Below are 12,522 nucleotides of genomic sequence, written 5' to 3' on the forward strand. Positions count from 1 at the left end.
TCTGAAAGCGCATGCGCGAGACGAGCGGGGTTTCCCATAGGAGCCAGTTGAGGGCGGGATCCACGCATGCGTGATAATGACCCTTTGAGGCCTTTTGGGAATTGTAGTTTGTCTCCTTTCTTCCGCTTTTCCCCCTCCCATCTACTTAAAAACCCTGCCCTGCTCCCATTGGTTTATGTGAGGGCCAAGTATGTGCTGGGCAGAACCAGGCTGGACTGCAACACCCATTAGTTGCAGTGGAAGTCAGGAGTGAAAACAGAACCAACCCAGCAATTACAACCACCAGCTGATCAGGGTGATGGACTGTAGAATCTGGTTTGAGAACACCTCAAAGTTTCTTTGGAGATCTTCCTAATCTAAATGCTGGACTCAGAACCCTAACCAAGAAAAGAGAGACGATAGAACAGGTCAACCAACCATCTCAGCTATGATGGGCTATGTCAATCAGTGAATTTTTCAAAGACCTCATAGTGCTTGGAGTGGCAAGATTGGCAGTGATTCATAACTGTTGAAATATCAAAACCACATGAGCAAGATCCTCAGAGCATGCCCTACATTCGAGACCTGGGGAGGGTGGGAAATTGGGTGGGCCTTCTCCCTTAATACCCCCCTTTAAACATGAAGGAAACCATATGGAAAAAAATAAAATAAAAACCCTGCCCTGAAAGAAGACAGATTCAGAGCCACCTCACACCTTACAGCCTAGCTTTTCAGGGTTTCAATTTCCTGTCGGATGTCAGGACAAGTTATTGGGTGCATGCTCAGATCTAGCATTATTAGGCTCTCAGAGATTTTCCAAAGACTTCCACACAAAAACACACACCTCTGGCACCGCAGTTCAGTAGATCAGATCCGCCTCCACCTGCCCTGCAGGCATCCCGTATGGGCGCTGCTTAGAGTTCAGCAGCTCTACTTCTGATCCAGCTCTCTGTTTATGCTCCTGGGAAAGAAGCAGAAGATTGTCCAAGTGCTTAGGCCCTGGCACCACTTGAAAGATCCAGAAGAAGCTCCTGGCTCTGGTTCTTGAGGCCATTTGAGGAAATGAACCAGCCTGTGGAAGACCTCTGTCTCTCCCTGTTTTTGACTCTGCTTATAAAATAAAAAATTTAAAAAGAAACAAACATAAAATGTGTGTTAAAAAAAATAGAGAGCTGGGCCCGGCGGCGTGGCCTAGTGGCTAAAGTCCTCACCTTGCACGCACCGGGATCCTATATGGGCGCCGGTTCTAATCCTGGCAACTCCACTTCCCATCCAGCTCCCTGCTTGTGGCCCAGGAAAGCAGTCGAGGACGGCCCAAAACTTTGGGACCCTGCACCCATATGGGAGACCCGGAAGAAGTTCCTGGATCCTGGCTCTGAATCGGCATAGCATCGGCCGTTGCACTCACTTGGGGAGTGAATCATTGGACGGAAGATCTTCTTTGTCTCTCCTCCTCTCTGTATATCTGACTTTCCAATAAATAAAATAAATCTTAAAAAAAAAAACATAGAGAGCTCTGTACAGTACACTAGAATGCACCTGGTTTGGAAGGGTGACAGTCCAGGGCCAGAACAGTGTTGTAACAGGCTAACCTTCACCTGCAAGCACCAGTATCCCAGTTCTAGATGCTCCACTTCCCATCCAGCTACCTGCTTGTGGCCTGGGAAACAAGTAGATGATGGCCCAAAGGCTTGGGACCCTGCACCTGTGTGGGAGACCCGGAAGAAGCTTCTGGCTTTGGATCAGCTCAGCTCTGGCCATGGCGGCCACGTGGGTAATGAACCAGAGGACAGAAAGTCTTTCTCTTTGTATTTTCTTCTCTCTGCAAATATGCTTTTCCAATAATCAAAAAAAAAAAAAAAAAGCCACAATAGAGCCCGGCACGATGGCCTAGTGGCTAAAGTCCTCGCCTTGAACACGCTGGGATACCATATGGACGCCGGTTCTAATCCCGGCAACTCCACTTCCCATCCAGCTCCCAGCTTGTGGCCTGGAAAAGCAGTCGAGGATGGCCCAAAGCCTTGGGACCCTGCACCCACATAGGAGACCTGGAAGAGGTTCCTGGCTCCTGGCTTCGGATTGGCGCAGCACTGGCCGTTGCACTCACTTGGGGAGTGAATCATTGGACGGAAGATCTTCCTCTCTGCCTCTCCTTCTCTCTGTATTTCTGACTTTACAATAAAAATAAATCCCCCCCCCAAAAAAAAAGCCACAATGAAGTGCCCAGTGGAGATGAACTGAAACTTTCCTGCTAACCAGCTCTGGTTGGCTAGCCCTCCTTGTTGTGCTAGCCTGACCTTGTTGTTGTGCATCTGTCATGTCCTTACCTGTTCACAGGCTTGGTGATATCCCAGCAGTCAACGAGCTTTCTTTGTAATCCCAAGGGTATCCTGGGCCTGGGAAGGGAGTTTTCCCTTTGCCTATTCCATCAGGAGGAAACCCTTGGGCGACTCCCACATGAGGATGCAGCCTCTCCCTGGAGGCAGATCTCAGAGTAAGTGTTGCTGCCTGCTTGTGCCTCTCCTCTCTGAAGCCCAGGAAGCAGTGGTTGGGAAGGGATACCACTGCCTGCCACGGAAATATTACACACATGCTCCTTCTGCTATCTGGCTGAGCTCCTGCCCTTGAGGTTGGAGTGATCCAGGTGGGCTCCCTGGCAGCCTTGACTTCAGGAGGCAGACAAGCAGGAACACTTCCCTCTCCCCAGGGTTGTGCGTCTCCAGGAGGAGGAGACAGAGCAGGTGATGGCCTTGGAGGAAGCAGGTGTAGCAGCAAGAGGAGGACCAGTCAACCCCCAGCAGGTTCACCTGCAAAGTTTCGTGTCCTCCCATCTGACCTTATTATGATTTTACAAGTAGAGAAACTGAGGTCCACACAGGCCAACTTACAAATTCCAGCCGTTTCCACTTGGCTGCCATGCCAGACTCTTTGCTCTAACCCGCTGCCACACCCCTGCAGCCCCAGCTTTGTCTCAGCTGTTGGGAGACTTTTGGGCTGGCTCTTCTTCCAACCTGTGACCCAGAACCGCTCCCCCTGCTCCCGTGAGGCTCTCACCCACCGATCCAGTGCAGGCTCACCTGGCAGATTTTGCACCCACAGGCTAGTCTGGGTCAGACGCTTTCCCGACTCCTAGTCCGGCTGCAGCCAGGGGGCATGCCCTGGAGAACGCGGCCTCTTCCCAGGGGGCACCTGGACCCTGGCCTCCAGGCGAAGCCAGGCGGAAGAGCAGGAATTTCTTGATGCCTCTGCTTGTCCGAACCCCCTCCCTCGCCCCAGTCAGGGGTCCCACGGGAAGGGGGGCCCACTGAGCTGAGAACTGCTAATGAAGCCGCAGCCAATTAACGCCCGGGCCAGGGTTGGGGGCGGATAAAATTAGCAGCGGCGGGCAGCAGGAGCGAGCCGGAGGCGGCGGTGGGGAGGGTGGGCAGCTGGCCGGAGGGGGCTGAGTGTACCGGCAGCCAGCCAGCGGCGTCGCGGGGCCCGCCCTCCAGACCCGCGCCCGGCCCTCCCCCCACACCCTCATCTCCCCCCTCTAGCTCCCTCCCTTTCTCGTCCGTCTGCAAACTCAGCGCCCACGAAATTAGGAAGGAAAAGGAAGATCGATGACTCCAGATGCCGCAAACACCGTCCCCCCTCCCTCCCCACCTGCCGCCTCCCTCCGGGCCCGACGAGCTTAGCAGGTTGTCAGCGCTCTGCCCACGCTGTGCCTGCATCCCCATCCCATCCCAGGTCTTCTACCTCCTTCCCCAAATAGTCCACCGGTCCCCACAGAATTCTCAGCTCCAGCCTGTTTGCTCCAGCTGCCTTGGCCCCAACTCAGCCAGAAGGATTTCCCCATCTGCCCTGGCAGGCCTCCTGCCCTAAGGGTCACTCCCCTCTGTGATCCGGTCTTAGGTGACCTTATGATGCCAGATATTGTCAACCAGTGCCTCAATTTCCCCCAAAGCCGCCTAGGGAGAATGTCTTGGGTGCATCTCCACCAGACAGTAGCCCACACCTGCCCCCCTTTTCTCTACAAAGGTCTCACACAGACGCGTATTGGATTTCACTTTATTTTGTTCCCTTTCCCGTCTGTTTTGGCGTATAAAAAATATCACCGTGAGGAAGCAGCCAAGAGGGCAGGTGGAGTTGGACTGCGGGGATGGGGAGGACGGAGGGCCAGGGCCAAGGGCGGAGCTGCCGGGCGCAGTGCCTCTGCTTCCGCTACCCGAAGGGGTCGCGAGGAGAGGGGGCAGGCAGAAAGGGCCAGGGCTATGGACTTCTGCAGGGACAGGTGCGGCAGGGCACGAGCGCGTTGGGGGTGGGGGTAGGGTGGCGGGGTGCGATAAGGGTGCCAAGCAAGTGGCAGTAAAGCTGCGGGCAAAGGGATTGCACAACCCGGCGCCAGGGGCAATAAAGGAACCCAGTGTGGACCCGGAGGACGTTGGACGGAACAGTCTTCCCTCCCCGCAGATTCAGGGGCTGCGCTGGTTCCCCATCACCACCTTAAAGTGTGTCTCAGCCTGGAGGCGGGGTATCCCAGACACAGCGGAATGTGGCATGAGGAAAAGGGAATTCGCAACTGCCTAAGGTTCCCTGGAGGGCCATTCTTCCCCGCCCCCCAGAGTGGAAGGGCTGGGCGCGGCCGGGTGGGCGGAAAGGGGACCGGGAAATGTGGGCGGGGTCCCACCTAGCCAGGCTGGGATTTGGCGGGAAGGGCAGAGACAGGGCAGGGGGCGGGGCGCGCTACCCGAAGTAGGGATGCTCGCTCTGGAAGTTGTAGTCTGGGCACACCTTCTGCACCAGTTTGTAGTCAAAGCTGAGGAAAGAGACGAAGATGCAGATGACTTTGAAGGGCTTGGCACAGAGCCAGGCGGCCTGACTCTGCGTGTGCTCCGTGAAGCACACCTGCGAGGGGTCGTACAGGCACGGGCGGTGCTTGCGCGCACGGTTGGTCTTCTCGTACTCCACGTGGCAGTTGAAGGCGCGGGACTCTTTGGCGCCAGGCACTCCCAGCGCGCCCCCCAGGGGCCCCGCTAGTGCACCCCCAAGGGGGGTGCCCCCTAGTCCTGCAGCAGTCATCCCCAGGGGGGGTCCCAGCCCGGGAAGCACCCCCTCCAGGGCCAGCGTGGACTGCAGAGGATGGGGGGCTGGCCCCGGCAACCAGACTCCCCCGAACTCGACCCGCTTGGAGGGGGGCACGATACTGACGCTGAGGTTGCCCAGGCTAGAGGAGTTGTGGCGGAAATACACGCTAAAGGTGCCATTCACGTGGTCCACGATCTTGCCCGTGACCAGCAGCGAGAACTTGAGGGTGTGCACCCGGAAGTAGAAGTCTCCCCAGCCAAAGATCTTCTTGGCACGGGCAGCTTTAATGGACGGCTTCCTCTTGGTGCGCGGCACCGGCAGCGCGCCCGCCGCTCCAGCCCGAGCCAGGGCCCCGGTGTGGTTAGCGGGCCAGGCCCAGCTCCAGGTGCGGGCGGCGCCCAGGCCCTCGGGAGACCTGGGCGCTGGCAGCTGTTGGCCAGGGACAGCCCCTCCGGCCGTGGCTGGGCGCAGCTCCAGGTACTGAGGCCGATCTGACTCTGGGATTTGGGCACTGAGGGCCTGCGCAGGAAAAAGAGCAGGAGAGACAAGAGAGAGGCTCGTTGGGGTTGCCCCTGACCGCCCCGCCCTCCCTCTCCAGCTCTCTTCCCCGGGAGCAGCAGGTGATTCTGGAAGCAGGTGCCGGGAGTAGACCGGCAGCCTTTTCAAGCTATGTGGTCGTGGCTAAGTCGCTCCATCTATTTAGCCCTCAGTTGCTACATCTGTGAGGTGACGCTGCACGCCCGTGTGCGCTCAAACCTCAGGTATTGGAGCGGGCCAGAGGCGGCAGGGCAGATCCAGACACCACGGCTCCCACTACCCTGGCCTGCCCTGCATGATTCCAAGCAATGGGTCTGGGAGGACAAGAGGCGACTGGAGTGCGGGAGAGGCCGAGGCCTGGGTATGTCCACTTCCGGGGCGCAGAAAAAAGCGCGAGGAACTCCCGACCCCACTTCGGTCCACCCCGACCGACCTTCCGGGAAGAGGGCACCTGCAGGATTCCCGCGGCTGGAGGCAGAGGGCGTTAAGCGTGCCGCGGGGCGGCTTTGGCGGGGGGCTGAGGGGCAGCTGACCTGGGGAGGTGGGGGGAGCCGGCCCGCCCGCCCCCACCCGTCTCGGCGAGTCTCAGGTGGCGGCCGATCCGGGAGACAGCGCGGGCGTGGATTACAAGATGGATCGAGAGGCGGGAGCGGCCGGGCCAGGCCCGGGCCATCAATTATCTGGGCGGGGGTGGGGTGGTGGCAGTGGTGGCCGAGAGTGAAAGGAGACCGGGAGAGCGGGAGGAAGAAATATGGAGATGCCGCTCGGGCGAGGGAGCGGGAGGGAGCGGCGCGTGTCAGAGTGTGTCATTCAGGCCTGCTCGCGGGGGGCCCGCACGGCTGCGGTCCCGCGGGGGAGGCCGCGTGGCTCGGGGCGACCGGCAGCCCCCGGAGGCTCTGCAGCGGCGACGCGGGCGACAGCGCGGGGAGGCTCGGCCGAGGCGTCTGTGTGGCCGCCGGCGGCACTGGCTGTGTGACCGCGGCCGCCGTGGTCTGCAAGGGGTCACTCTTCTGTGCGCACACCACCTTTCAGCCCATGTCCCAGTCGCGTCCGGTTCTCCCGGAAGCGGGTACACACACACACACCTGCACAACAAGTGTGGTGTCGCCGTGTCCTCACAGGCTTGTGGAAACGTGTGTGAGTGGGAGATGGACCTTCCCCGGAGTGCCTATGCATAGGAGGGAGGTGGTGGCGTAGGGAGGCTGGGCCGCAGGGCGCCCTCACCCCGTGTTTCCGCGCGCGTTCGAGTCCACGTTGGAGGGGTAGGCATGGCGGAAGAAGCGGCTGGGCTGAAATCTCTACCGCCTGGTCCCGCAGCGCTGCGATCCCGGGTTATTAATGCTGCCGCCACCCGCTCGTCATACATATTTATCGCCCCCCTCGTCCCTCCTCCCATCCAACCCTCCTCCCGGCCCAGGTGAGGGGGGCAGGGGCGGCAAACGGTGATGGACTCAGACAGACAGGCTGAAGCTGGCATCTGAAGTGGGCCTGAGAGGGGGCTGGGGGAAGGGGTCCCTGGCCCGGGGTAGGGAGAAGGAGGGGCCCTGGATGTTCACGTGGGGAGGGGAGCCACTGGCCAGCAGAAGTCAGCTGAGAAAAGGAGTGGACGAGGCTTGGGAGCAGGGTGGAAGAGTGCAGGTGTCTGACCTCTGACCCTTAATCGACCCTCCCATCCCTTACCTGCACTTGGTCACCCAGTGAGCCCAGTCCCTGGCCTCCTGACCCCAAATGCCTCCAAGCCACCTCATCCCAGCCAAAACCCCAGGATCCCTGTGTCCTGCACCCAGACCAGGACCTGGGCAGCCCTGGTTAGGTCTGATGCCTCCCAGGGCCCAGGGGCTGGAGGAAGGGATGAGGTTTGCCCGATGCCAGGATGTGTGTGTGTGTGTGTGTGTGTGTGTGTGTGTGTGTACCCCCACCCCTCTGATCCCAGACAAATTGCTGTCTCTACTTCTCTGATCCTGGCAAATCCCTGGGCTTTGGGCTCTCACACCCCCACCTGCTATTGGAGACAGCCAAGATAAAGAGGAGAGTTGGGGGGAACAGCCAGGCGACCTTGGGCGATGATGGGGGAAGCTTGGCCAGGCAGGGACGAGCTGTGAGGAAACGAGCCGGGAAATGGGAACAAGGAATAAAATAAAATCAAATCCTCCCTCTGGCTTCCTTAATGGCTTGTACACTCTCCCTCTCTCGCTCTACCTCTTCCACTGTTTCCCCCCCTCCCTCCCCCTATTTCTCTTTTTTTGTCTCTGGCTCTTTCCTCACTCTGTAATTGCCTCCTTCTCTCCCCGTCTGTCTGTCTGACTGCGTTTTTCTCCCTCTGCCCTTCAGGGTGTCCGTGTGCCACTGTGGGAGAGGGGGGACAAGGTGATGAGGGGTTCCTTGGTGCCCACAGCCTGGGTCTGTGCCCCCACTGGCCCCATTGCAGGGGCGGGGACGGAGGGAGCAGGGTGTTGTCCGAGGAGGGGTCCCACTTGCTCCAGAGCTGCTTTAATTAAGCTAATTGGGCGCGGTGACATTTGCAGAGGGGAGAGGCTAGCGCAGCTGTCGGCAGCAGGGCGGTGGGAGGTGTCTGGTGTCTGGTGTGGGGGGGCTTCAGTCAGCTTCTCCAGGCCCCTGCCGTATGAGCCAAGCCAGCAGCTTCGTGCCCCCAAGGCAGCAGCCCACGCACCTGGGGGGAGTTGAGGCTGCCTCTGGCTGCTAAACAAACTCCACCAGAGGTGAGGGCGGGTGTGGGGGTAGGAACTCTTTCCCCACAGGACAGGGCCGGTATGGGGAAGGATCAGGCTATGGGCCCCCCAGCCGCATTGCAGGGTGCACCTCCCTTGGGGCTTCAGACTGCTTGGTGCCCCTCCTCCTCCCTGCGTGGGTCAAGCTGGGCTAGCGGGACTCAACTGGCGGGAGGGGAGGGCCCCCAGGGTCAGGGGAGGGCCAGCCCAAGCCGGCATTTGGAGGCAGGGGAGAAAGCAGCAAACTGAGCCCCTGCACCTAGCCAGAGCCTGAGGCCAGGGCCAGGGCACTGCAGTCTGGGCAGGAGGAAGCTGGCTGAAAACCAAGGACAGAGGTGGGGTGAGCAAGACAGGCTGGGGTGAGGACTAAGACCTAGATGGAGGGGAGCTGGGATGGGGGACCAGCTAGACTGGGGTGGGGGAGGGAATGGGAAATGGTGGGTAGACACTGGACAAACTGGTGGGGACCACAGAGGTGAAGGTGGGGTCTGGAATGCTAACATTAACGGTGGTAGCATGGGCTAGGTACTGGGTGTGGGTGTGAGACAAGAATGGGATAGGACAGGATGGGGAAGAAGAGAAATGGGGGGGGGGCTGTTGGGCAGAATCAGAAATGCTGATGGAGGCAGAGATCCAGGAGGTGGGAATGGGGCAAGCGGCAGGGGGTGGGGCTGGAATGGGAATGGGGGATGGCGAGAAATTGGAGGGAGAGGTGCCGAGTACAGGTGTGGGTCAGAGCCAGAGGGAAAGACAGGCCTGGCAGGATCAGGCTCCGGGAAGGGGCCAGGCAGGTGGAGGGGAAGACCTTGGCTGCAGACCCTAGTACTGCGTGAAGGCGGGGGAGGGGCAGGCGGGTAGGGGAGGGCTGTGCCCTTGGGCCGGGCGCCCCCTCCCCCTCAGCCCCGCCTGCCCGCCCGCTCGCGGCCTGCCGCGCAAGGCTCACCGTTATCTGAATTTTTATTTTATTTTATTTTATTTTATTTCCCTGCTTCCTCGAGCCGGTGCGGTCCCCCCGGGAACGGCCGCCCCCCGCCCCCCACCCCGCGCCTCACTTTATTATTGCAATAAATGTGCCTATAAAGGCGCCGGCTCCGGGGCGCGTTGGTGGGGGGGGCGGGGAGCCGCGGAGCGGGGATGTAATTTCCCGAAGCCGGAGCCGGAGGGGGAGTGGGCGGGGTGGAGGTGGAGGAGGGGTAAGCGGGGGAGAAGGGGAGACTCGCCAATTTCCAAGACTCTAGGCGGTGCTCCCTATTCCAGTCTCCCCACTCCCTGCGACCCCCACCCCGCACTTGAGTCCTGACCCCTCCCCCATGACCCTACTCTTGCTGTGAACCTGTTCCCCCCCCCGCCGTCCCCGCCCACCTGGATGACGGCGCAGTCCCAATTCCTGATTCCCTTGCTAACGCTTCATCTTCGACCCCTATCTGAGAGCCACCCCAACCCTGACTTCCCTGCTCTCCCCAGTAATTCTCCCCAGTGACCCTGACCCTGACTCCAATGACCCCATCCCGCCTGCTCCAAGGTCTCCAACTCCTCCCCCATGCCAAGTCATGACCCCCTAAATCTTCCTTTCCAACTGCACAGAGGGGCTTGCATGGCAAGGTTGTGGCTCCAGGTGCCAGCCACCGCAGCCCCCTCCCCTGTGTCCCTGGCCCAGCTGCTGCCCCTGATTACCCCCCAAATCCCCACCAGCAGCTCACAGTCCTTGGACCAGACTGCGCGTGTCTAAGTGGCCCAGCCAGAGATTAGCAGAGGGGCTTGAAGGGGGCGTGCAGGCGGAGGAGATGGCAGGACCCTAGGGCTGCAGAAACGCTCGCCCCCACCGGCTCTGGAGGAGGCCCGCAGCTGCAGCTCGCTGTTCCTCAGATAGCTCCCATCGCTCATAGCCCCATGCACGCTCTCCCTCAAGTCTCCACCAGATGTTTCATTCCCCTTCAGGGGGCAAAGGAAATTAAACCAGATCTGTCCACAGGGGAGTTTATTTGAGGGGAGAGTGGGAGGACGGCAGGCGCAGGGCTGGGGACTGTGTACCATCCTGCCGTGTGTGGACCCCACACAAGGTGGGTGTGCACACACACACACACACACACACACACACACACACACACACACTTCTTCCTATGGGCCATGTAAGGGCAGGCAGAGCAGCTAGTGCAAAAGGAGCCCCTGCCAGATAAAACAGTTTCTACCCAGTGGGGCTACTCGCTGCCTACCTTCCTGACCCTCAAGGTCACCTGGCTGGTCTAGGAGAATAAGGTGCTTTATTGCTGGCTTCAAGGGGGCATCCCCTGCTTGGGTGGACTTACTGAAGGGGATTGGTGGGAGTCCAAACGCTGGGGGAGATGGCAGGGGGAGAGAGAACTAGCCCCTTTCCAGGAACAGCCTAGTGGGGAGGGAGGGTTTAGGGAGCCACCTACCTGCTGCTGAACTAGGTAGGTCACAGTTGGAGGGCAGGAAACAAGGCTGGCCAGGGGAAGCTGAGGCTTGTGGAGGGAGATGGGCCCCAGGGCTTGGGGTCTTGTATTGTGGGAGACGCGGCGGGGGGGGGGGGGAGGCACAAACTGATGGCTGTACCCTAAAGCAAGCGCTGGTACTCCCGCAGGCAAAGGGGACATCAGTGTGCACACGCCCCCTCGAGCCCCAGCGCCAGACACCCAAACCTGGCTCTCTCGGACACACCCACGCACACAGGTGCACACCAGGATGCACGCTCCACAGCAGCAAAAAGGAACATACCCTGTGCACTCACCAAGGGGAGGATCAGGCTGGGCCCACTTAGCCTCCACGGTTCCTGCCCCGGGAACCTCAGAGAAGGAGGCAGACTAGAGGGGTTGGGTAGGGAGCGGAGGGGACGCGAGAACCCCCTACCTTCCAGACAGCACCCCCCTCCCCGCCATTTGCCGGGCGCGAGAGGGGGGTGTGTCTGCGAGGTTGTGCAGGGGAGATGGTGTCTCCGCCGGAAACGTAATGGGAGATCGTAGCCAAGTTGAGCCGTGTCTGTATGAGTCCGTGCGCGCGCGTGTGCTCGGAACCAGAGCCTATCTGGCATGGTGACAAGTGCGAGGAAGAGAGACGGGGGTGGGGTGGGGGGAGGCGGAGGCGGAGGACTGGAAAGACCGACAGAAAGCGAGGCAGGCGAGCGAGGCTGGCGCGGAAAGACCGCCAAGGCTGACACCCCGCCGGCTTGTCTGTCGGTCTCGCACTCCCGCTCTGTCTGGCGCACTCGCGGGTCGCGCTTTGTGCCCTCCCCGCGCCGCGCCCCTCACCAGCTCCGAGCCGGCCTGCATCTCGAGCCCCTTGAAGCCCTCGGCCAACTTGTGCCAGGAGACAGCGCCAGTCCCCAAGTCGGCAGTCTGTCTGTCCGCGTCCCCCAGGCCGCACAAAGTTGGGCCGCTTGGAGCCTAGAGGGGGAGGCGGGGCGGGGCAAGGTGCCTGGAGCTCCTCGCCACTCTGGGACCCTGGTGCCCCAAGCCTCCCCTGCGCCTCCAAACTCCGCCGCCCTTACCTTCCTAAGGAGCCAGGGGCCAAAGAGCAAGAGGAGCCATTCCGGGAGCAGCCGCATCTTCCCCGGGCGGCCGAGCTAGCGAACGAGTGGCGCGGGTCCCGGGGCTAGCCGGAGCCGGGCCTGGGGCGCAGGGCTCCGGGCGCGCGTGCGGGCGAGCGGCGGGAGCGGGCGGCGCGGCCGGCGGACTGCGTGGAGGAGCGGAGCCGGCGCGGGGGGCGGGGCGCGGGCCGCGGGCGGGGGAGAAAGTTGGATCGGAGTCGGGCGGGGCTCCGCCGCGCGCCAATCCCGGCCGCGCCCCGCGCGCCCCCGCCCGCCCAGCGGGGGGCACCGAAGGTGACTTTCACCCTGCCACGCCCCGGACACGCCCCCGGCCCAGGTGCGAAAACCAGAGGCTCCAGGGGCTCGGGCAAGGCTCCCAGACCTGCCGGCTTCGCGCCCCGAGGTGGACGAGGGCAGGGCGTGGAGCCCAGGGACGTGTGTCTGTGTGTGTGTGAGTGGCGGTGCGGTGGCGAGGTGTGGGCTCAGCGGCCGCAGCAGGACCAGGGTCCCTCGATGCTGGACCGAGGTGGGACCCGGGGCAGCATCAGGGCAGGGGCCGAGGTGAGGGCGGGTGGGGCCTCGGGCGGCTGCGGGCGCGCAGGCTGACGGGGATGGATGGGCGCCCCGCGGCTCATTCGGCCCGGAGATGAGAATCATTGATCACGG

The 12,522-nt window shown here is 61.2% G+C and overlaps 1 protein-coding gene across 1 annotated transcript; it reads right to left on the minus strand.

Annotated features, from left to right (window-relative positions):
* Positions 1-4,704: 4,704 nt before the first annotated feature.
* NXPH4 (neurexophilin 4) lies at positions 4,705-11,874 on the minus strand. The gene is made up of 2 exons (XM_040990307.1): positions 11,818-11,874; positions 4,705-5,565 (listed from the first exon to the last, which is right to left on the minus strand). Exons 1-2 carry the CDS (start codon positions 11,872-11,874, stop codon positions 4,705-4,707), a joined length of 918 nt encoding a protein of 305 aa, XP_040846241.1.
* Positions 11,875-12,522: the final 648 nt, after the last annotated feature.

The sequence above is a fragment of the Ochotona curzoniae genome, unplaced genomic scaffold, assembly GCF_017591425.1.
Source record: "Ochotona curzoniae isolate NIBS_2020 unplaced genomic scaffold, NIBS_Ocur_1.0 contig_1014, whole genome shotgun sequence".
NCBI classification, from domain to species: Eukaryota; Metazoa; Chordata; class Mammalia; order Lagomorpha; family Ochotonidae; genus Ochotona; species Ochotona curzoniae.

Bases quoted from the DNA above. Each gene is read 5' to 3' on its own strand.
- NXPH4 (XM_040990307.1), bottom strand. From the start codon at position 11,874: ATGCGGCTGCTCCCGGAATGGCTCCTCTTGCTCTTTGGCCCCTGGCTC. The intron at 5,566-11,817 runs GTAAGGGCGGCG...TTTCCTGCGCAG, and splicing joins GCCCCTGGCTCCTTAGGAAG to GCCCTCAGTGCCCAAATCCC.